This window comes from Struthio camelus, chromosome 1 (assembly GCF_040807025.1).
Source record: "Struthio camelus isolate bStrCam1 chromosome 1, bStrCam1.hap1, whole genome shotgun sequence".
NCBI lineage: Eukaryota > Metazoa > Chordata > Aves > Struthioniformes > Struthionidae > Struthio > Struthio camelus.
Window position 1 is genome coordinate 64277994 of NC_090942.1, and position 24064 is coordinate 64302057.

Below are 24064 nucleotides of genomic sequence, written 5' to 3' on the forward strand. Positions count from 1 at the left end.
TACTTCATAGTTCTTTGAAAGAATGCACATAATGAACATCTATGCGCAGTCTTGCATATCCCTTATCTGCAAATATTTATTGAACAGATACAGTAATCAGAATTACCTGTAGGAGAGGAAAGATGATCATGTGAGTCACAGACGAGACAGGCATAAGGACTTGTAGGTCCTCTTCCTGACCAACCCTAGTGATCACGTGAGCATGTTCCATCAGCGTGTTTCTGCTGTTACAGATAAAGTTAATTACTGCACTAACAAGAAAAAGGGACTTTTTTTCCGTAAAAGTCAGGTGACATGAGGAAATCTTTACTCACCCTACCTCCAGCAGCTTAGATCGTTACAAAGGAAATTCTGTATACAAACGTACACCCCATTTTTACAGCTCTTTTATTACTTTGAATGGTTGAAGTAAAATAAATCAGTTTATACTTTTTTGAGTTGTGGTTCACAACCAAGTTGTGGGTTGTGGAAAAATTGTGGTAATATCTGTATTGGTTTTTGGACCTTGGAGAATTGAGATTTTATAAAAAATAGTTTTGCACAAGATCACTATGGCGTTATTTCTTAAACCACTGTATGCCTTGGCATCCCAGTTATAAAAATGAAATATTGATAGTTCCACCTACCAGACACCTAGAGTGCTGGAGCAGTGCAGCATTTGCTTTATTGAGAATACAAAATATGATACTTCCCAAAATTTCCATTGCCATATCAATAACATTTAAAGACAATTTTGTGTAGAGAGAGAGGCTGTGTTCTTTGCCCCAAGAGCTGATTCTCAGTCGAGATAACGTCAGAACATGATTTCCTGAGGGTGTTGATGAATCTGATTTGGCATAACCTTTTGGCGTAAAATTGTCCCATTGACTGCAGCAGGACAACTCATGTGCTTTAAGATAAGCATCTGTGGATGTGCTTAGTCAGACAGGGACAATGTTTTAACCGCTTCGCTGGATCAAGGTCTCAGTGAGTTACTTTTTTTTAAAAGGGGCATATAAGATTTTTCAGGTGTCTCAGTGACCAAAAACAGTAAAACCCTTCCCTGCAAAATCCTTCTAAAACCACCTTAGACATACACCAAAGGAGGAAAGCAGTCTTTCCCTTGACACCCCCTTGGCCCTTTTCAGTCCAGGCGAGGTTAACTGGTTAAGGCTGGTTGACAGAGACTAACACTTTTTGAGAGAGACGCACATAAAATAGCAAAGCACTTATGAGCCTAGAAAAGTGCCAAGCCTGCCTTTGAGGCCTTATGTTTGGCTGCTGTCATGAGCTGTTAACTTTGTTGATTGGCTGGTTAGTTTATTTTCTTTCCCTTACTTGTTATCCCTTTTCTTATACAGTGTCAAGTCCTGCTTCCAGAACATGGAGATTTGCAAGCGGCGGGTGAATATGTACGACACCGTGAACCAGAGCAAGACGCCATTCATCACCCACGTAGCCCCAAGCACATCTACCAACTTGACCATGACTTTTAACAACCAGCTGAACACGGTCCACAACCAGGTAAGAGCATCATCAGAAGCACCCAGTGCCTGAAACGTTCATGTCAGTGGGTCCTAGAAGGCGAAACGCAAAGGTAGCGGCCCATTTTACCTGCCTGCAAAAAAGATGGTGCCTTTTTACTGTCAGCTCTTCCTGTGAGCTTCCTTAGCTCTTCTTCATTCTCTTTTCTTCAGGCAAGCAGCAATTTCATGGCATTTTGCATGATTGGCAAATGTTGCCTTCATTGCCTATGTTGTCGCTGGGGGTGATAAATCCTGCTTACCTGGGAGGTTGCTCTGGGGAAAAGCTCATTAGTCCCATAGTGCAACAAGCAGGACCGCACTCAGCGGATCAGGCAGAAGTATTTGATCTTACAGCACTTCTGCAAATTAGTATTAAGGTAAAAAGAATTTAAAGCCTTCTGTAGCAGACATGACACTGTAACAGATCAGCAGGAAAGATGAGTTTAGTGGCAATGTTTATTCTTATCTGTCACTGGTTTTACTCCAGGTGCCACACTTGCCTTGGGGATCCTGTTACCCCAACCAGGTGTGTGCACCTACGCCTGCTCCGAACATGTTGCACTTTGCCTTGGTGGGCTCTGGCTTTGTAGTCATACTTTTCATTCCTGTATTAGTTTTAAACATCTCAGTTTTGGGGGTTACTATGCTGACAAATCTTACATGACCAGCAGGCTAAATCATTAACTGTGGCACTGTATAACAACAGTGAAAGGAAACTCTCCAGGGACAGGACGCTGGGAGGCTGAAGCACAAGAAATAGCTACCGTCCTTTCGGCCTTCCTGGAACAGGCTGCCGGAGATTCGTTCTAGAGATTGCCAGTGGCAGTGTGGCGTTGGCACTCGGTATTTCAGAAGCAAAGGAGCTAAAAGACTCTGCGTAGACGTACAGAGTGTTCCTCTGTCACTTAGAAACCCAGACTTCATGACTCAGTCCTTCAGTGCACGCGGTTACGTAAGGTCTTTTGGAACAATTCATTGGCAGTTGCATACAGAGATAGGTCGTGGTTTACTGTAATAGAGCACTGGTTATAAACACTGGTATCCATTCTTGACTGTTTCTGAGATGCTGACTAAAGAATAAATTTGTGCTACGCGCTCTTCATACCACAGTTGCTAGTGGGAAATGCAGACTTGCTTTCGTTTCCTCGCAACTCACGGTGTTAGGATTCTCTGTTAGCAAAGCAATGGTGACGAGGTCAGTGAGTAATCTCTAGATTCTCCTGAGGGGCGTGTGTTGTGAGCAGAACTGGTATCGCCATGGTTCCTAGAGGCGGTAGAAGCATGTCCGGGAAGGGAATTTCAGTCTGAACAAGCTCCAGACCTTTCACCATCCACTTCACCATACCACTCATCTTGGCTCCTGGGTGCTTCCTACCTGTGCAAAACCTCGAGGTTTTGCCTCCTTCCCCAGCTGTGACTCCTGAGCGTATCAGTATGTGAGCCGTCGGGGTGCTGCTTGGTGTGTTGTAGAAGGGAGCAGATTGCACTTCTCTGCTTCTGCGCAGAGAGAGGAGGAGGAGGCAGAAAAGTTTGTCCCCCTAGCATGCAGCAGCAGTGGCAGTGCAGCCCAGGTACACCTCCCAGGCCCACCAGCGAAGAGGGCAGCAGGTAACGCTGAGCCTGCTGCCTCCTGCAGCCTCTTCTTGATCTTGTTCATACGTTCACCGTGAGATATGCGTTGTCTGATGTATCGCCAGCACTGCTTCTGCTGTGTTTGAATGGGAGGGGTGGCAGGGATGGCTCAGGTGGACTCTGGTTTGGTGGATCCTGCTCCCTTAGGCATGTGCTTTTATAGAGCGGTGGCAAAGCTGTTGAGGGGTTGTTTGCCTGCAGCTGTTACAGACTCAATCCCAGTAAAACACAAATCACTCTAAGATTTATAAATGTTTTGCAGAAACCTGGGCTGGTTTTTGTGACTTTGCAATATCCCCTGCCAGAGTTTCTACTCTGAGTGATTTTAATGGTAAGCTAAGTGAAATTTGGACTTTGGAAGCGTTACCATTACCTAATACTGTGCCTTCTGATTCCTTCAAATTTAAAACATAATCCAAGGGGCCTGAACTGCCTTAGGTACAAGGTAGAGGAGAGGCTAGAATGAGTCTCCCCTCTTAGGGTGAGGTTTGGCAGGGCATGGAGGTGCTGAGCTGCTTTTACCTCAGAAATGCCAATTTATTCCAAAGCTGTGTGCGTGAGGGGAGAACAACAACTTCATTTGGGGATAGTACCATTTCCTGTACTCATCCTACATAGTCTGTAAATCAAAGCTAGCTTGGGGATAAAGGGGGATACAGTTCTGCTCTGGAGAATGCCCTACATCTCTGAGCAGTGCACAGCACTGTGGTGTGGCTGGAGGCACCTCAGTGTGGCACAACTGCAGTTATTCACCGAGAAGGTGCTCCTTTCCCTGTCGCTGCCCTTGCCTCTGTGCTCCTCAGTGTCCTGTTCTGCTCCTCATTTATTTTTGGTTTGCTGGTTTTTGTTTGAATTTTTTAATTTTATTTTATACTATTTTTACTTGTTTTTTTCTTTTGGATTTCGCTTCTTCCAACGTACCCATCTCCCTCATTTTTTGTTTGTTTTTTTGTTTAATTCCCATCATTCCTTTAGACTACCAACCTGGCTCCCACCTCCTCCAGTGCCACTATTTCCTTAGCCAACCCTGAAGTCTCCATACTAAATTACCAATCTGCACTCTACCAGCCCTCAGCGGCGTCCATGGCTGCGGTGGCCCAGCGGAGCATGCCCCTGCAGACAGGAACAGCGCAGATCTGTGCCCGGCCCGACCCCTTCCAGCAAGCTCTCATCGTCTGCCCACCAGGCTTCCAAGGTATGTGATAGCCCCGCCACATCTCAGCCAGCCCCTGCCCTCCTCCCCACTGCTGTTTCATGTAGCTCTGCTTTGAAACAAACTTTCCTTAGTACAGATCATCTAGAAGTAAAATTACTGGCCTAGTAAATATGAGTAATAAGGTCGTTGCGGGTTACTTAGGTCTCAACAGGATGAAATATGATCTTGTGGGCCTTCGTGCCTTGTGCTGGATGTGGCTAGTCTAAAACAATGGACAGGCACTAAAAAGTGGTCAGGGGGAGGATATGTGATTTCTACCATTCTTTGCCCTGAGCAGAACAGTTTGAGGAGCTTCTGCCTCATTGTGGTAAACATGAAAACACTACCCCCCCCACAACCGGAAATCAGTGTGTAAATAAGTGGTTAATCACTTCTCTGTGATGCAGGTGTTAAAAGAGGGGCTCAGGAGTTTAATGCAGCAGGGAGTACAGTGCTATCGAGAATGAGAGTTTGCCCTGCTGACAGATGCTCATGGCCATTTATCACATCAATTGCATCAGCACCAGCCCTGGTGCAAACAACAGCTCTACCTGTTTATACCAGTGGAAGGTATTGCTCCATGCTCTCAGGTTACGAGTATTGATTCACAGACCAGATGTGCCTGTCTGGACTAGGCCCATGCACTGCAGGTGACCCCAATAACTGTACGGAAGTAACTGTAACAGGAACAACTCTGTGGACTAGTTCCTACTTTGAATTTGGAAGTACTAGTCTACTAGTGTTGGCTCACTTAAATGATCCAAGTCTACCTCTGTACTGGCATGGATGCCCTGTCTGACAGCCTGGGTAATGATCAGTCTTAGTCACTTGTCCTTCTCTTGACTTTACATGCTGTAGCAATTTTCAAAAACTAGCCAGGTATCTGTAATAAGTGGTCTAAACAGACTGTGGTTCAGCTGGTGCAACTTCTGCTCTTCGTTTCTCCAAGCCTGTCTGTGCAGCAGTCTCTAGGTACTTATTAAATGCTCTGCAAGATTATCAAAGCTCCTTTGAACTTGGGGAGTTCAGCTAGACCTTTTGTATGTAGTTAAAACGCATCTCAGGGGTTTGACTTCAGAAATGTATTGCTAAAATATGTAAGCGAACTTCTTCCACTTACTGTCTTGAGAAAGCTCTAAAGCCAACGAGGTAGTGTAGGCTCTGCCATGCACTGAGGTGGTGGAGTGGGAAGCTTTCTCCAGCGCAATTAGGCTAATGTGAGGCTTCGCCAGCAAATGGTTGGAGTTTGGAGGGCATTAGCTTATGCTTTCTAATCAGAGCCTTTTAAACTCTTGAGAAGCTGTGCAAGAGCAAATCACCTATCCAAGCCAAGGCTGAGTGAATACACAGTCCTGGATTCCTGTCCCACTTTCATCACAAGAGAGCGTTCCCACATGGTCTTGTTTTTCAGCCAGCAAGAAACATTTTCTGTTATCAAACCAGAGAACATCTAGGAAGAGAAACTATTCCCTCCCGCGCTTCCTTTTCTCCCTCTACACGTTGTATTGAGATGTATTTAGGGTTTGAGATACCCTAAAAACATGAACTCAGTTAATCTGTTAATAGCTTTAAAAATTTATTTTCTGCACCCTCATACATGTATCATGTTTTCCAGCATCTGATGGACGTCTGTGGGCTGAGGTGGAATATATGGGATTCACAGAGCTTGTTTTTTTTGGTTTTTTTTTTTTTTTTTAAAGAGGTGCTGAGCACTGCAATTTCAGTGGACATCAGCTAGTGCCTTAGACATCTCTGAAAACCAGACCTCCTTTCTTAGCGGTGCTGTTGATGGCTGATTCTATGCTTTCTGTGCTCATGGAACAGGGTTACAAGCCTCCCCTTCGAAGCATGCTGGGTACTCAGTTCGGATGGAGAATGCTGTTCCCATCGTCACTCAGGCTCCTGGGGCCCAGCCTCTTCAGATCCAGCCAGGACTCCTCGCACAGGTAATAAGCTCTGAAGAGACCAAGCAGAGCAGGTATTTTTCATTAGCTAGCTGGAGGATGAGGAGAGTATCTTTCTCTGAGGGCCTTCTGTGATGCAGTTTGGAGACTAGGGCAGCCATACAAGGGTCTCCAGTTTTGTGTGAAATGTCCAGCCCCTCCCCCAGTTCACCATTCAGCTCAGGGGCTAGATGCGAGTTGCAAAAGTCTTTAAAAGACCTGCTTTCCTCCTGCTCTTCCACGAAATCAGTGGGAAACCTCAGAGGAAGTTGCGTCAACCCTCTGCTGAGGAGGAATCAGTAGGAACCTTCCTGAATCCTCCTGAACTCGTGGTCTCTGTGGCAGTTTGTGTCCAGGAATTGTGCTGGTGAATGGTATGCTGCTGGAAAACATCTTTCATGCTTTACATTTACACCCTTCCATTTTATGAGGTGTCCCTCTATTCTTAAGTTATGAGAGAGATGTAGAGGGGCAGAGGCGAGGGCCAGGCAGCCGAGGAACTCACCTTGGCAGCCGCGCTTTTTGGCACGGTTGCCTAAAAGACCTTCACAGGAAAGGCATGATTCTTTCTCAAGAAAAACCCCAAATGTGAATGGGTACAGCTGATCACATACACTTCCTTAAGGGGAACTCCAGCTTCTCAGAAAGGAGGAGTAGTTTATTCCCCCTTGTGCTAGCTTCAATGAATCTGCCCCTCCTTGGTTTCAGTTTCTGTTTTTAAACAGCTGGTGCTTTGGTACTTCTGCCAATAACAGGGATGTCTCTGACAGCAACGCAAACCAGTATACTTACAAGTTGTGCAGCCTGGAAAAGATGATCTAGAAGTCAAAAACGCCTGCCTTTAGCTCAGGGTTAGTTGATTTATTATGTTTTCATTAATGCTGGAGTGTTCATACGCACTCAAGTACCAGCAGACTTCAAGGTTTATGTCTGTGCGTTGGATTGCCAGGGTTAAGATGTGCCACTGATGGTTGGTGCAATTGCTTTCCTTTGCCACCTGCCAACCCAGCTTATCTGGAGAAGACAAATTGAAACACAACTTGCAGCCTGTACGATTTCCATTAGCTAATGTGCCCTGCCCGTTCCTAATAAGAGAGCCTTTGTTAGAGGGCTGTCTGCTTGACATAAGCCTGCCGCAACACTGAATCCGTCTCTGTTGACGCCTATCATAATATCCCACACGGGCCATCTCCCTTCTTTGGTAGGACAAGAGAGTCTAAGAGGCAGGGGAAACAGAAACTATTTCAAAGTGAGAAGCTGTCTGTGCAGGCACAATTGCAAGCACCTATTGCTTGTGCAAAAAGCCAGCCTGGGGGTCGATGAAGTAGGTGATGTAACTTTGCATGCACCTACCATTTTGAAAGTCAGGCCTACGGAGGGCCATAGAAATATGGCCTTTGCGTTTTTGGCATGCTGTGCAACATGGGTTAAGGGGATGAGGGTCAGATCAGAAGTACCTTAAAGGCAACAGGATCTTGAAAGATCTTAAGACCTACAGTTCCTTTTTTCTTCTCAGGGTGGCCTTGTCCAGGTTGTTGGACAGGTTGCATGGAGTGAGTGTTCAAGAGAAGCTTTCCTACCATTTCCTGTACTGTCCCTGTTACATGGCCTCCAGTTTCACGGACTGCTCCTCTAGTACTTTCTATTGACATTTTATTTATTGTCACTTAGACAAGGGAATATAAGCTGTTTCTGAGAAATGCTCCTCCTTGCATAGATTTTTTAATTTTTGATTTAATAAAAGAGAGGCAGTCTGTCTGCTGATATATCTGTCTATCTTGCACAGTGAGAAATGCTGACTTCTGCTCTGGTGGTAAGGCACTCTGATGCTGGTGGCATGTGGTGTCCGCAGGCCTCGCTCAGTTAAGGCTGAGCAGCTGGTCTGATAAACAAATCTGTACCCAATTCCAGCTTCCTGAATGGAAAAACACAGCTCCTTTGTGATGTATTGTAGTTGCATCTGATGTCTGAACAGCTATGTGTCTCTCTCTCAGTAGAGAGCTATTCCTCTCATGCACAGCTGCTTGTTTAGTACTGTTTAGCCTGGACTATGCCATTGCTCCAACTACCAGAGAGACTGTCTGTAGGAAGAGGGTAGTCCCTCCAGAGCTCACTTCTGTCCTTCGAGCTGCCTTACTTGTGTCCCTGAACGGGAGTCAGGTGTAATACTGCTCTTGGTGTTCCCAGCCCAGTGTGGTGCCATTGGTCTCTGCTCCACCAGCGAATCACAACATGGGTCCTTGTGCTTGCCCTTGTCAGGATGGCTCTTGCAGCTGGCAAAGCCTTACCATCCCAGTGCGGAGGGCAGCTGGCAGCCAGAGTCCAGCTCTCCCTGTGTATTTTATATGGGGTTGGGAATCTTGGAAGTGGGGCGGAGGGAAGGAGTTCCAGGTGCTTTAGATGGCGGGAAGTATGCCCAGGACAGAGGCTTCAGATGATGCTGGTGTTTTCAGCATCATCTCTCTCAGCTGCTGCATATTGCACCCTGTGATGTGGAGATTTAGGCAAAATAAGCAGTCTGCAAGGTGCAGGGCAAGTGACAAAAATAACTTAACTTTAACTTCTCTGGGTCTGTTTTCATCCTCCCAAGCAAGATTATCCACATGCTGTACGCACAGAGACAGGTGAAAGGAGACTGATTCCTGTCTTTACTAAACTTTTGCTGCTTCAGATCTCAAAAGGGACAGATCTCTACGTTTTTCTGGCGTGCTTCTGTGATGTGACCCAGAACTGTTCCCTCTCCTTGAATAATGCCTTGAATTCTTGAATTACTCTCACCTTAACTCCTTCCCAACAATACTTGCACCAATTTTTCAGAACAAACACACTTATTCCATTAGTTGCTCTTGCTTTACATCAGAGGTGGGAGCTCAGTCGCACTGGGGACACGCCACCTCTAGAGTCCAGGGGCTAGACCTGCACTCAGCCATGGCGGCATAATTTCACAATAATGCAATAACTGAGAACAGATTGAGTCTGCAGGCACAAGCCTCCCATGTGTAGGCACTGTGCACTGTGCTAGTGGATCAGCCTAGACGAGTCTTATCTGCAGATTAAATGATTCAGTGGTCCTTACCTAATAAGTGAGGAATTTGTGCCTGGACCCTGGCACTGAATCGAGATTTATGTACTGCAGTAGGGAAAGGAGCTCCCTTCCTGAAAAGGGAGGAAGCAGTTTTCTTTGCAAGTAAACCCAGGTAGTCTCCTGGGGCTGAGAGCAACAATAGTTTAGTTGCCTCTTTTAATCAAAGCTGTTTTTTTTTTTAAAAAAAAAAAAAAAAAAAAGCTTTCTTCCTCTTTCATCTCTTTGCCTCTTGCTCCTCCCTGCTCTGACCAACACCAGCCTGTGGTTGTAGATCCTGATGTGAGCAGCTCTCGGGAGCTCTGTGACTGTCCATCCTTTGCAGCTTTCCTTCTGCAGATGTTGCTGAGAGGCCTCACCGTAGCAGCCTTTTCATCTAACTCAGCAGTGCGGAAAATTACAATACAATCAAAATTTGGAGCAGATTTGGGAAGACTTTTTTTTTTTTTTTTACCGGGGGATTGCAGAGGGCCCACAGATTAGGGGAGTGGTTTACAGGATTCTTGTGAGGATGGAGATAGGGACAAACGCATGCCTGGGAGAAGAGTCCATCTTTAAAACTAAGTCTCCTTACTGGAATTATACAACTTTATATGGGCCCAATATAGTGATGCCAGCTGGACTGAAGGAGGGCTGGAGCCGACGTCCCCACGCTGCCCAGCCCAGGTAGTGAGAAGCTGCTGGGGCTACTTCAGGCAGCATGTAGTAGCCAAAGTTTCTTTCTGAAGGAATCTGAATGTCATCAGGTTGCAAAAGATTATCCAACTCCTGTATGGAGCCATCAGCACGGGATGACCCGAGTCATGCCTGTGGCAGCGCAACTGGAGGGATAATTGCATAGCAGAGGGATGGCCCAACTCACAGAGCAGACATTTCCACCTGACAAGTGGGGCACCCGCTTAGAAAAAGCCAGACAGCTTGCAGAGAGGACAAGCATGTGATGTGTGGCTTCATACAGGCTGCATTCATGATCAGCAAGAAGCAGGTGACTGGACTCCTTGTCCCATTCAGCAAGGTCTTCCTCCTGTGGAGCACCTGGTGACTGATACACATGCCCTTTTTGTAACCCTAAATTCCTCTTTTTTTTTTTTCTCCTTGCACAAGCCTTTCAACCCCTTAATCTCCTTTCTGATACGTGAAAAGTTCTTCCTCTTTTTAAGTTCCTTCAAGTTCTTAAAGTCCTTTAACTTCTGTTGGGGTGGTGAGGAAAAAGGCCATTTGATGAGACCAGAGAACCATGTTGATCTGAAGGGTCCAAATTAAAAGGTGCAAAGGTGCAAATGCAGACCATTTTCAGTTCCTCCTATTCCTAGTTTAACCTGCAGCATGGCTGCTGCTTTGGAAGGCTGGGACTTTTTCCCCTCCTTTATGCTCTCTGTATTGATAATTTTTACTGCTTTTGCTCTAGTTTCCTAAAAATATTTATGATCTATGAATGAAAAGTGTTAGATAACAGCTAGATATTATTGCTGTCATCATGATGATCATTATTAGGAGTCCCACCTGCGTGTGGCTCACCGCTTATGCTCGATGTGTGAGGATTCTTGTTAAGATCCAATTTTTCCTCTGGTCCGCAGCAAGCCTGGCCCAGCGGCACGCAGCAAATTCTGCTTCCTCCTGCCTGGCAGCAGCTGACTGGAGTTGCTACCCACACGTCTGTCCAGCATGCGACCGTCATCCCAGAGTCCATGGCTGGGACCCAGCCACTGGCAGACTGGAGGTAAACGGGAAACGCTTGCAGAACGTGTATACCCATCCGTGAGGCACCCCTACATGTGCATGTCTGAGGTGACCTCCATACCGGGGCAGTTTCTGATAGGGTTTGTATATAAGAGCTAATATTGAGTGCATGACTGTGGCCTTTTTGACAGTGGAGGTTCAGCAACCTACTGATTTTCATGAAGCACTTTCAGATACCCTGTGTAGGCACAGGAGAGTGCACGACAAAACCAAATTTTCTCCCTAGCAAAAAGATAAGCAGTCTGTTCTCAATCGTAGCATCATTTTCAGCCTTCCCCTGTTCCTGTGGGATTTCAGGGCTCCCTGAAGTGCTCTGCCATTCTGGGGAAGACGGGAGAAAATTCTGGGGGCTTTGGGGAAAGCGGGCCAGTGGGCCAGGGTCTCGCGATGGCCAGTGCTGTGGAGCAGGGCAAGAAGGGGAGGAGGTGGCAGCCCCCAGCACCCCGCAGCTGTGCCTCAGTTTGCCTGAGCTACGGGCAGCTTCTCAGTTCGCAATCCTTGAAACAGAGCATCATGCCCAAGGTGCTCTCTTAAATCACTTCTGGGGGGAAGGCTCCTTCCTGGGAGAAATCCCATCAGCGTGAGGTGGTGGGGCTGTAGATGAGATCTCAAAGGCCCCTGGAGGAGGGGGGGCCTCAGTGAAGCTAGTGGGAGCCTGTTAAGGAGCTGACAAAAAGCCGATGGTTGCATTTCCAACGTGTGCCTGTCTTCCCCCTTTGCAGAAACACCCACGCTCATGGCAGCCACTATAACCCCATCATGCAGCAGCCCGCGCTGTTAGCTAGCCATGTGACTCTTCCCACAGCCCAGCCCGTGAACGTGGGTGTCGCTCACGTCATGCGCCAGCCACCCGCCGCCACCACCTCCGCCAGGAAGAGTAAGCAGCACCAGTCGGCGCCCCGGTGAGTGCATGCAGCTGCCCGGCCCCACCAGAGCAGGGGTCGGGGCATGCAGCTGCATCCAAAGGGAGCTTGCCTTTCTGCAGCGCTCGGCCTCGCTCGCCTCGGTGGCCTCTGGGTAGTGTTTCCGTAGCACGGCTGGGAGCAAAATCAGGCCATGGGGTCTCCTCCTCCTGCTTCATGACAGGGTATTGCCCCGTTTCCGGTGGGAAACCTGGAGTCACCCAAACAGCAGTCTGTGCAGCTGCATTTGGTGAAACTCATTAAAGGGATGACTTAGCAGAATTAGTAGATATTGAACCACTTAAAAGCCCCATTATGTCTACTTCAGTGCCTGTACACACATAGAACAGAGAAGGTATAAATAAAGACTGCATGGTGGTGTAGGTGGCATGCAATTTTAATGCTCTGTGTTTGGGATGACCACATCATCTGTGAGTAGCAGAGCCACAAGTGAATTATGCAAGCCCTCACAAACGAGTTTTGATCAAAGTGCCTCTTGCCAATCCCCTGTTCAGACACACGCATGCGAACTATATGGTGTTGGTGAGACAGAGTCCTTCCCTGGGTTGTTCTGAATGCAGCACTGAAATGCAAGCATGCTGACACGGATGGTATTTACTGACATCTATGGGGCAAAGTAAGGTTTGTTTCATGGCCATGAATTACTAGATCATGCTTTTTGCGACTGGACTGTTTACTGCTTCACATCTTGTACAGCCAGGTATGGGGAGTAGATGGGTAAGAGCTAGTCAGCTGCATTTAATACTCAGCTAGCACTCACTCTGTGCAGGAGGAGATCCAAGACAGATGACTCAGGCCATGTTCATACAGCTTATTATGCCACTGTGATTACCTGTGGTCCCCATAATTAAAAATGTAGCTATGTTCTCAGGCGCTGGTGTCAGTGTGGCACAAGGCCCAGTTGCCAAACCTTCCCTTCCCACATGGTCTCGAAGCAGCGCCCCTAAGGGACAGTGTCCACACTTCCACAGGCTAGTTGCACCGTCCGGGGACCACATCTTCAAGAATATATGCCTCGTGTGCACACGGGATCTGCCTTTTCAAAAGCAATTGCATGATGTATATTGAGTATATGAGTTCTCATGTTGTATATGAGTTGTAGGCCATGCAGAGCAGGGGATAGAGGTGGCTTTAGGGCTCCTAACATAGGTGGTTAGCCCCTATTTACTGATTTATAGCACTATACACCAGCAACAGATATTTGTGCTGACCATTTCATAATCATGGCAGCATAAGATAGGGAGCATTTTATAAGGACATCTCATACAGGGGCAGTCCTTAAATGTTTGGATCTGTCTCCTCTAGGGCTGTTTGCCTCTGCGAGAGGTAGGCTGTGTTCTGGCTCATAGTATGTCAGGGCACACCTGAAACGGTAGGATGCCTATCACAGATGTTTAAGAAGTATGCATGACTGTTCTGGCAGAAGTCTTCTGGACTGTGAAACTAGCACCTTTGCTGAGCTACCTTTCTTAAAAAAACAAAACAAAAAACCCCAAAAAAACAGAGCAGGGGAGAGATCCAAAATGGGCTACTGCTTGTGCAGTGATAAAAACAGAGGAGCTTGTGGTTTTCCTGGGTGACTGGACTGGGGCCAGGGGAGTTCTGAGTTTGCAACCAGTTTGAGTCTGGTTAAGAGGCCGCTGTTTAAATCCTTCCCGTTTATCTGCTTTCTAATGTTGCATTTACTTTGGGTGGGCTCCAGCTGTCTTAGTCCATTCTTAACGCACAGCAGAGGCAGCTCCGTCCCCAGCAAGCCAGTAAAAGGGGGTGCCTATTGCAACAAATAGGCCTTGCGGGGTCTCCCCTCTTCCTTCCCCCTTCCTGGGCAGGGTATCTGTGTCAAGGAAGAATCAGACACTTTCCAAGCAACTGGTTTCTGTGGTTCTACCTTTCCATTAATTGTGATGCTTTTGTATCCAAATGAGGAACGTGCTCCTTTTGAGAGAAGGGTACTCCATGCAGCTCATTGGTATTCAAAAAGCACTGCAAATGCTACTGTGCAGTCATTTGTTATGCAAAAGACCCTGTGTAAGTTGGTATAGTGCGATATGTCCATAACGACTTCCTTTTGATAGATGTCACCTATTCTTTTTGTTAGCTTTCAGGCCAAACTGAAAATGCAGCCCAGGCCCCACTGTAGAACAAAACCAGACTTTGTTTTTTCTTTTTGAATCTGTGAATGTTCTGCAATGGGCAGAATAAGTACAAGTTAAAAATAAAGAAGGAAAAAAGAAAACTTGGGAAATTAGTGAAATGAGTGTTAGTCAGTGTGCTTTGATAAATATTTGCAAGTGCAGACTTGCATGTGCTGCGCTCTTTGGTGGACAGATTTTGTGTTTAGACCTCTGATCCAAAGTGAGCCCTCTTGTACTTTTTCATGCAGGTAAACTGAAGTAGGAAGACTGGAAAAAAACAGGGCTTGAGGATTTTTTTCCGTGGTATGATAAAGATTGTTCTTTTCCATCTGATTTATATCTGCTGCCTCACATGGAAATGAAATGGAACAAATGGAGTTTGCGCCTTCCCATCTGGGTGCTGTAATCGATGGGACTCCCCTGTCCTAGAGTATGAAGCATTGGCTTGTTAATCGAAAAAAATTTTTAAACAGAAAATTGAATTTTCAACTAAAAAAAAAAGTTTTTGCTCATAAATCCTGTTGTTTTCCACAACAAATTCCAAAATTACCTTTAGCTTTTTCTGAGTGAAGAAAAAAGATATATGTATTTAGGCTAATATCTAGTCATGGTGCATCCATGCAGCTCCTCAGGTGTATGAGAAAGGGATTATCATTTGAGTACTTTTTCTTCTGTGACAGCCATACTATGCTGGCCTGTCTGTCTTTGGTGCATCTGGGCTGTGTGACTAGCCTTTACCTCCCAGCACAAACCATGCCGAGGAACTCCCAAGAGGCAGCATTTCTGATTTGGACATTTCTGAGAAAAAACAAAATTGAATTTTTTCCTGAAAGAAACTATTCAGCCAATTATAATAATAAGTCACGTGAGGCATTCTGTCCTTTGAAGAGGTGACTGTGCCAATTCTGCAGTTTTTCCAGACCCCATAAATCAGTGTGACAGAATCAGAGGCCAGGAATCAAAAGCCATGGCAACAGGGCGACTAAGCAGCCTGAGTTTTAACCAACTAACTGCCTTTTTCATCTCCAGAAACACATCCACCTATGAAGTTTCATCCTCTCAGTCCATCAGCTCGCCTCAGCGATCCAAACGAGTGAAGGAAAACACCCCTCCTCGCTGTGCCATGGTGCACAACAGCCCTGCCTGCAGCACCTCCGTCACATGCGGTTGGGGTGACGTGGCGACCAGCACCACTCGGGAGCGGCAGCGGCAGACGATAATCATTCCCGACACCCCCAGCCCCGCAGTGAGTGTCATCACTATCAGCAGCGACACAGATGAAGAGGAGGAGCAGAAGCATGCGCCCACCAGGTGAGCAGCAGCTCAGCTCTTCTGTGTGTGGATGGGAAAGAAGCAGAGGCAGAGAAATGCTGTTGAGTCCCAGGAGTTAATGCTGGATCTCAGCACCCGGATCATCTTTGCTTTGAGAGGAAAGGCGATGGGGAGGCTAAGATGGGGACTCTGCAGACCTAGGTGCCATTCCCTACTGTGCGGTACAGTTGCCGTGTGAGCTTGCAGACGGTCACAGTCTCTCTGTGCCCCAGTTCCTCATCTGTTAGAGGAAATAATAGTTTTCTCTCTCTCACAGGACTGTTGAAAGGAGACTTTAGAGATGTGATGGTAATGAGCCCCTTTAAGTCAGATAGCTATTTAAAACAAAGACACAAATAAGGGCTTGGAGGGGAGGTAGTTTAAAATTGCCTGTTCTCTTTCGAAGTGATCCAAGCGTCTGTGAAGAGCATTAAATGACACTTTCTATATGTGGCAATTTCCATAAAAAGGTCCTGAAAACAGTTAATGGTTGTGTCGTAAACACTTAATAACAGTCAATACGTTGGGGGGGGGGAGGTTGTTCAGTTCTGATTGTATTGCCAAAACATCCCTCAAGTCTTGTCGTAAGTGAGATAAATTGGCTTTTGACTGACTCTACAGAGAGGCATAGATGAGGATATAAAGGCTGTGGGGACTGAGTTTGCTCCTCGGAGAACTGGCTCTCCCAAATCAGTGAAGAGCAAGCCACAGGACAGCTGCCATTACTGATCACGTACTATGGATGAGAGAGGACTTCATTCTCCAAGACTGTCTTTTCAGCACCTTTCATCACAGACGTGCACTCTAGGTTTCCCATCTGATGTCGGTCTCACTATGTCACTCTGTTTTATAAGTTGTGGAGAAGCAGCCTTGCTAACAAACAGCTGAATAATTATACCATCTTTACGTTGGTGACTGAGCTGGGAATCTGCTAACCTTATCCTTCTAATATTGTCAAGAGAGAATTAGCTTCTTTTTTTGTTTAGGACATGCTTTTCCTTTAATCATTGGAGACATCTATCTGTATCTCTGCATCTGTGCGCCGCAGTGATATGCGGAACACTGAAAATGTGCACAGAACAGATGAGATGCACTTGGCCTCAAGGAGCTGCAAATCTGTAAAGAGAAACACCATACGATTCAGGCATCTAGGGCTGTAATTTTCAAATTCCTCCCACCAGCAGCCTCAGTTTTTCATTCCCCTTTCCCCTAGCAATTAACTCAAGCTGGGCAGTAAGAGCTCAGTGCCTCTCAGATTCGAGCTTGCCATGGAAGGAATCGTTATAAGATGTGTTGATGATGGGACAGTGTTGCATACTTCACTGTAAAAAAAGATTGTTACAGTACTCCTTTGTTTGGTAGGCAGATGTTGGTTGGTATCCCAGCAGAAAGTATATTTCCAGAAAGGGCTGAATAAAGGTCAGAGCAGAAGACAGGTGCGTTAGAAATAAGGAGCCCCACCTCTCAGGGCTCTTATGAGAAAAGAAGGACAAAAGAGACATAGAAAACTAGGGTTGTAAGGTTGGGCAACGTGAGATGGCAGGTATCCCAAGGGTCAGGGGAGCTATTTGCAAGCATGTTTACCCACTGATGGTGCCAGTCCGGAAGTGCCTTCAGGAAGATTATGTGCAAGTACTTTTACTTACTGCTTGTGTATCATCTTGGCCCAGAGAGGGGTGAGGGAAAGAGCTGTGATCCTGCAACCACTTTAGCCGACAGTTGTCTCCTCAGCCTCAACTTTGCTGCCATCTGACCAGTTTCTTCACTTAGCACCTCTTCAGGGAGACAGATAGAACAAAGTTCTGGAAAAGGTCTGGAAATGAAGTTGGGAGTTTGGGGGTATTTAAATGTTTGGGCAAGGTTTGCAGAGGGGTTAGCAAAGTAGTCCCAGGAGCCAGACTTATATAAACAAACTGTCTCCTATGACTGAAGCATATTCAGGACACGTTCCTGCCTGGGATCAGATCCCTGGCTACTTTTTATATCCATATGGCGTATCTATACAGAGTGCCAGGACTACAGCATTCCTGGAAGGCCAAAGCTTAAGTGCTAGATTTAATTTCTAAGCAATGTAGAGACATTTTGCATGGACATAGCCTGTTCTAAGGCACATTTTGGAATTCCAGAATGAGTTAAATTGTCTGTGTATATATAACCAGAGTGAGTAGTGAATTAGGGACAGAGATACAAACGGAAAACAGCATGTCCAGAATGAGAATTTTTGGTTACAGTCTCAGGGAGAGTGAAATCAGCTTGTTCAGAGCCTTTTGACCTGGACATGCTTCAGGCCAGATTCTCAGCTGGTGTAAAAGAGGGTAGCTTTTAGCCAAAGCAGCTGTGTCAGCATTTAATACCAATAAATTTGGCCCCTGCCAAAGATGAGGGTTTTTCCAGTTGAAAGTGCGTCAGATTTAGGAAAGTACCTCATGGATTTTTTTGTCCCCCAAGAAAAATGGGAGTGACAGTGAAGTAATCAGTGCCCAAATGTTCAGGATCTGCAACTGAGGCTAAAATGAAACTGTGCAAAGAATGCAGTCTCACCCATATTTATGCAAATATTGCCCTATTGGGCAATAGCTGTTGTCTGGGGCTGAAAAATAAGGAATAAATTGAAATTCATTATTGGTGACATCCTAACAATGCTAGATTTTCTAGGTCAGAATACGGAAATAATATGGTTGTTGATAGATGAATCAAAATTTACAGCCTGATCCCATCCTATTGATACCAGTGGTATCTTTGCATTAGCTTCATTAAGTTGGATCAGCTCCTGAATTTGCCACAAGACTTCCTTTTTTTACTTTCTGTGGGACTAGAAATTTCTCTTTGACCTGTGAGACCAAAAATTTTTATTGCACGAATTGCTCAGTTAAGAGAGATTAGAGCTACCTGCTTTGTGAGAAGTAGATCCTTCAACGATATGAGAGTTCATAAGTCTCACTTTAGAAAAGACTGGTAATGCTGATACAGTAAGATACTGCTAGTGCAGTAAAGGAGCCCTACAGTTTGGATTTACTCTGACAGAAAAGCCTTTTTGTAATGCCAGAGCAGCAGAGAGAGCTTTTCTAGTGCAGGAGATGCAATATTTTTACTAGTGAAAGAAAAATCTGAAGAATCCTGTGTGATATGGGCAGAATTTTCCTTTACCTAATGAAAAACGCAGATGTTAAGTGGGATGTTTACGAGCTCACCAGCCGGCACTCCAGCACTTTGCTCATTCTTGCTCGTGTGTGTTTTGCACTGTCATTGGGGTAGTTTGGTGTAACCTGTTTAAAACCAATAGTCATCTAAAAATGGTGAGGTCCTGCTTTCTCAGGAGCTGCTGGGGAAGTCCCGCGAGGTGGGCTCTGGGAGACTTACTGCCGAGCCTTGTCCAAGAGGGCCACCTACTGGGCCCCCACCCTAGCAGCCTGGGGCGAAAGTGCAGAGGAGGGACCTTCAGTAGCTTCAACAGGGACTGTCCTCGGAGAAATGCTCAGTGTTTTTCAGGGCCCACATTTTTCATTAAAACTGCCAGCTCGTCAAAACCGGGGATTTTTGCAAGATGCATGGAGATTTTATAGTAACAGCTCCGACATAGTGAAATCTAGGGAAATTTCAAAATTGCAAAGAGGTCTGTTTGGACTTTTTTTTTTTTTTTTTTAAGGGAGGAAAATATTTTTAAGGGGAAGACTTCTATTTTTTGATTCCTTTTATTTTTCCTGTCATAATGTAAGAAAATAGTGGGTACCATAAATTTTAATATGATCAAAATGAAAAAGGAACATTTTGACTGAATGAAACCAGTCTTACCTTGTTTCTGATATCCACAAGGTTTTCCATTTGACTTTTTGTCCTGTAGAAAGTAGAAAAAATTGTACATACACAAGCCATTAAATGGACAGGAAACTATTTCATGGCCCTGTTTGTTTGTCAGCAGTGGATTATTCGACTCTCAGTTCAGCGTCCTTTACAAAGAGATTCTGTAGGTCAAAGAGATGTTCACTGCTGTGCTGTAAAGTTATATCCTGAATATTATTTATTCTGGAAAGAAGACTTTGGGTCTAACTGTTATCCGTAAAGGACTTAGGAGGGCAAAAACAAAGCACAGACATGACAGTTTTCTTATAAATGTATTCCTCAAAGTTTTTCTACCAAAGTGCTCTAGTAAGAAAGTCAAGCAGACAGACAGAGAGACCAACAGTGCAACTGCAGTCGCAATAGTCAAAGCAAATATCAGCAACTGGCCACTTGGTTAAGTACTCCCCAGCCTGCACCTTCACATCGTACAGTGGTTTAAATATAAATCTTCCCTTGATTAAATATTTCTGAAGCTAAGAAGTGGAGAAAAATAAAGCAGCAACTTCAATACAGAACGGAGAGGCACAAGTGCATCTCGGGATGACTAAATTATGGATAAGAGGGAGGGAGGGAGAGAACGTGCATGCTCCTGCAACACAGCATGCACGCCTGGGCTGGCAGAGCCTGCAGCAGGGAGATATTTCCACATGCTGCCAAGGGCAGCGTGGCTGAGCCTGGCAGGATGAAGGGGTGGAAAGGATCCAGGGGAGGCACCCATTGTCTGTATGACTCTCTGTCCCAAGCAACAAGTGCAGCAACCAAGAACAATGTGACTGTGTTCTTGAACTAAAGCAATGATGGCCTTGAGGTAGGTGGTCTTGAGGTGGGAAAGGACAGTGCTTCCACCCCAAAGAGGCAGGAGATCCTCTCACTTCCCTGCTGTCTGCTATATCCCTGCTGGCATCTTAAATAACACCCCTCCAGTATAACTCCTTATGGGATCCTCACAGCAATCACTGTCTTTCTAGGCAAGAAAGACTGACCGCAGCTGTTGCATGGGCATACTGAGTAAGTGCCTCATTGGCCATCTTCACTGGTACAAAAGTCCTGCTTTTTTTTTTTTTTTTTTTTTTAAGATGATAAAATATACAGTGAGGTCTCTGTTTGAGTCTTACCTTTTTCTGGAGCGTCAGCTGATGCGAGTAGTTATTTAGCTTATTCACGTTGTGTTGCAGTGGTGGTGGAAGGTGCGTCAGAGGACATTCCTCTTATATGGGGAAATCGCTGGCAGGCACAAGCCAGGTGTTTTGCTGGAGGTCTGCCCGTTTGCTGATATGTGTTTGGGGGAGGCGGGCAAAAATGCCATTTATAATTCTCCTTTGACATCTAGCCTATTGTGGCAATGTTATGCTGCACATAATACACTCACTGTGCATAGCAATGCATTGACTAACCACAGTCAGCTGATAAAAAGGGTATGATTGCTGTCCTCCATCTCCCAAAGACACACCAGCATACAACTAATACTTAAAATAACAGAGGTAGGCAGTAGCTCTGTCAGCAAACCTTCAGCAGCAGGACCTTTGCAACCTGCTAAGCCGTTGTCTGTATGTGACTCAAATCCCTACAGCATGTGCTGTATAGCCTAATAAAATGGCCTTGGTGTAGTATTAGATGAATATTTCTTCCCATCACAAACACGGCAGTTCTGCAGAATTCACAAAGAAGGGTGAGAGCGGATTAGCAGCTCTGGATAGAGGTTGACCTGAGGAGAGAGGGGTATGTTCTCAACCCTGAGCTACGCACGGCATAAGGTTTCAGTATGAAGAGATAGATTGCAGTCGTAGTGTGAGTTTTTGTTGGCTGACTCTATACTTTCTCCGAATAGGTGGTTTATTCTGAAGCAACAAAAAACTCAAAGGCGTGCATGCTGCGGAGTTTTCAGAGACCTGGAACATAATTCTTGTGACGCGATGTGAAGCTAGCCTACTGTGGTGTGCATGCACACCCGCTGAAAGGCACATCTGTGGGATAGCTACCTTCTTTCTCCAAACTAGGAGGCTGACTTAGTGACCTTGAGCATTGAAAGCTTGTGTTGCTGTCACTTCAGCCACCTGTACAAGATTTGTATCTCTGTGGGTGAGGCACACGCTAAGAACTGTGCCCACTTGACTCCATTTGTTTTTTCTGGGACTCTGATGGAACTTGGGATATGCAGGGAAAAAGATCCTGTTCATGAAATGCTGTCACACAGCAAGCTTGAGGGCTGGGCCTTCAGCAAGTAGGAATTATCTCCTCTTAAACTGCTTTGTTACAAGTGCTGTTGTCCCTGTCCTTGTGCTTGGTTATATAGAGGGTTTCAAAGTTGTTTCAACAGGTAATTCAGCATCTTCTTCTCTTTATTTTCCTCTGTCACACTGAGCTTCTCGATGTCTGTCCCCGACACCTTCCCCTTTATAGTACCTCGGATGTCCACCCTAGTTTCTTGCCCTGTGCCTGTGCACAGAGTACCTTCCCTTTCCTCCCGCCATGGAAATCTTGCCGTGCTGTGGGGAATGGGGACCCACGTCTTTCCCCTGCACTCTCATGAGGCCAGTAAAAGGCATAGAGAGCTGAGAGCCGCCTGTGGGTGTTCAAGAGCATGGCTGTGCTCTGTGTCGCCACGTCGGACAGCCATGAATTGTTTTGTGGCTTGAGTTTGAGAACAAGCCCTTCAGGACAGGGTGGGAAAGGGCTACAGCTCATAAATAAATAATGAGCTTACAAAGTAGTGCTTATTTTTCCAGCTGCTGTTGTGAAAGGGAGGACAAAGCTCCAGCCTCTAAGGGTTAAAAAGCCTTCCTGACTTACTGCTTTTCAGTTTGTGTAGATGAACTTGATGCCACTTTGGCAATCTTCCCCCTTCCCTCCCTTGGAGAATTAAGGTACACCTACCCACATAACGCTGGCAGGCACACAAGCTGACCAGGAGCCCATGCTGACTCTCAACGCTACTAAATCATGTCTGCTGCTGCTACTGAGCTTGCAGGAGGGAAAGCAATTACCAGCGTTGCAGTAGGCTTAATAGGACGGGGGCAAGACTTTTAATGGTATTTTTCTGTGTAAGCACAAACATCCCCAAAAGCTGTGGCTGAGTTACAGGAATACAGTAAGCTTGCTGAGTAGTCAAGTGCGGTGTCAACAGGTGAAAGCTCTCAGTCCTGATAGTTTGTGAGCAGGGAAGTCGATATGTCAACCTGGACCCCACACAAATAATTTGCTTTAGTGCAAGGCAGGGAGAGCAGCTGAGCCCTCGGAGGCAGCTGGAATGAGGCGGTTGCTGGCTAGCTAGAAGGGCAAACGCTAGTTCTTCTGGATTGAATTTTCAAAAGCCCCCATTTCAGCACAACGTGTAACTTTAAGCCTATGAATCAACTGATTTTCAGCATGAGTTGGGCCTTTGATGCTCTTGAAATCTCCACCCTTAATCTCTCAGGCAGGCTGTGGTACAGCAGGTGCCTAGCTCTAAGCGTGTGAATAGTCCCAATTGACTTCTCTGTGTTCTCTAACATTGACTGCAGTTGTTACCTTTCCTGAAGAAAAAAAAAAAAAAAATCCAGCTGCTTTCAATGGGACTGCTCATGCGCTTGAAATGATGCAGCCTGCTGAATCGAGAGGCTAATCGCGTAGGCCCTAATCCTGCAAATGTTTACCCACGTGCTTGAGCTCTGTTACTGGGAATAGTCCAGCTGACTTCAGTGGAACGACGCTTAGTAGCACTAAGCACTTGTGTAAGGGCTGGCAGGACCACAGCTCTGGTCCTTCTCAGTTTCCCATCTATAAAATGAGTTTAATATCCTGCCTGAGTCCCTTTCTCCTGAAGGGTTTGGGGTTTGAGTCATTTATTTGTTTAACCTAACAAATTTGTTTGATTTTCTTTTTGTAACCAATGAGCTTTAACTTTTTGAATAAGACTCCGCATGATCCCTGCTTTGACAATCCCTCAACCGAATTGGTGAAAAATATGCCCATTCTAAAACAATAGTAAGTAGCTCAGCTCTCACAGACAAATAACCTTCCAGCTTTACAGCTCAGCCTTTCCTATGTCAAGTATCAGCCAAGAGCAAGTATTTCCAGTTCTGCAGCTAAGCCCCTTATGTAAGGGGCTGTAAAAGAAACTAGACCTTATCAGTTGTCAAGAAACTGTTTAGTGACTTGAATTTTCTTTATAAAATGTAATAACTGTCAGAGGTAGAGAATATATATCTCCTCCCAACTGGCAGCCAAGGGTAGTTGCAAAGGGCAAGCAGTATGGATATTCATAAACGTGTGATTACAGGCATTTCTATTGAAGGAGAGAGGAATATTGATGCAGTATTAGTCATTTTTATTGGCTTAATATTCTTTTTTTATCGCCATATCCAAACTGCTACCTCTTTCTTCAAATAGATGGTCCATCTGAGATACGCTGTTGTTCTTTTCACTTCTAATCCAGCGCTCTCTGCCTCCTTGTGGAATGCCACAATACAGAGTTTTGCCACCATAAGCCGATTCCCCATCCGAAAGACCCCTGCTCCTGCAAGGACTGCATTCAGCTTCCAGACTCCTGTGCAATAACATTGTCCCTAACAGCTTCTGCTCCTTCTCTGCCTTCTCTGTTTCAAGGGGCAATGCTTTAGGACAACAGGGGCTTCTCACTGTGCTTTTTTCACAAGTGCCTAGAGGAACAAGTGCCTTGTATCCTCTTTGGGACACCCAGGATCCCATGATGTTAGCCCAGGAAAAGTCTGTGTGATGGTAGCTTGTTCGTGAATGCAGCACCCTGATGCGTTATTTAGT

General features: G+C 45.7%; 1 protein-coding gene across 3 annotated transcripts in view; it reads left to right on the plus strand.

Annotated features, from left to right (window-relative positions):
* The window catches only part of HIPK2 (homeodomain interacting protein kinase 2), a 137590-nt gene that overhangs the window by 107796 nt on the left and 5730 nt on the right, over positions 1–24064 (plus strand). For 2 of the 3 annotated variants that reach the window (XM_068945012.1, XM_068945003.1), the window contains exons 7-12: positions 1341–1503; positions 4206–4332; positions 6157–6278; positions 10935–11077; positions 11820–11999; positions 15185–15466. In XM_068945012.1, the coding sequence (XP_068801113.1) occupies positions 1341–1503; positions 4206–4332; positions 6157–6278; positions 10935–11077; positions 11820–11999; positions 15185–15466 (1017 nt within the window). Of the gene's footprint in view, positions 1–1340; positions 1504–4112; positions 4333–6156; positions 6279–10934; positions 11078–11819; positions 12000–15184; positions 15467–24064 lie in introns of all 3 variants that reach the window. The other variant, XM_068944997.1, reaches the window with a different exon arrangement.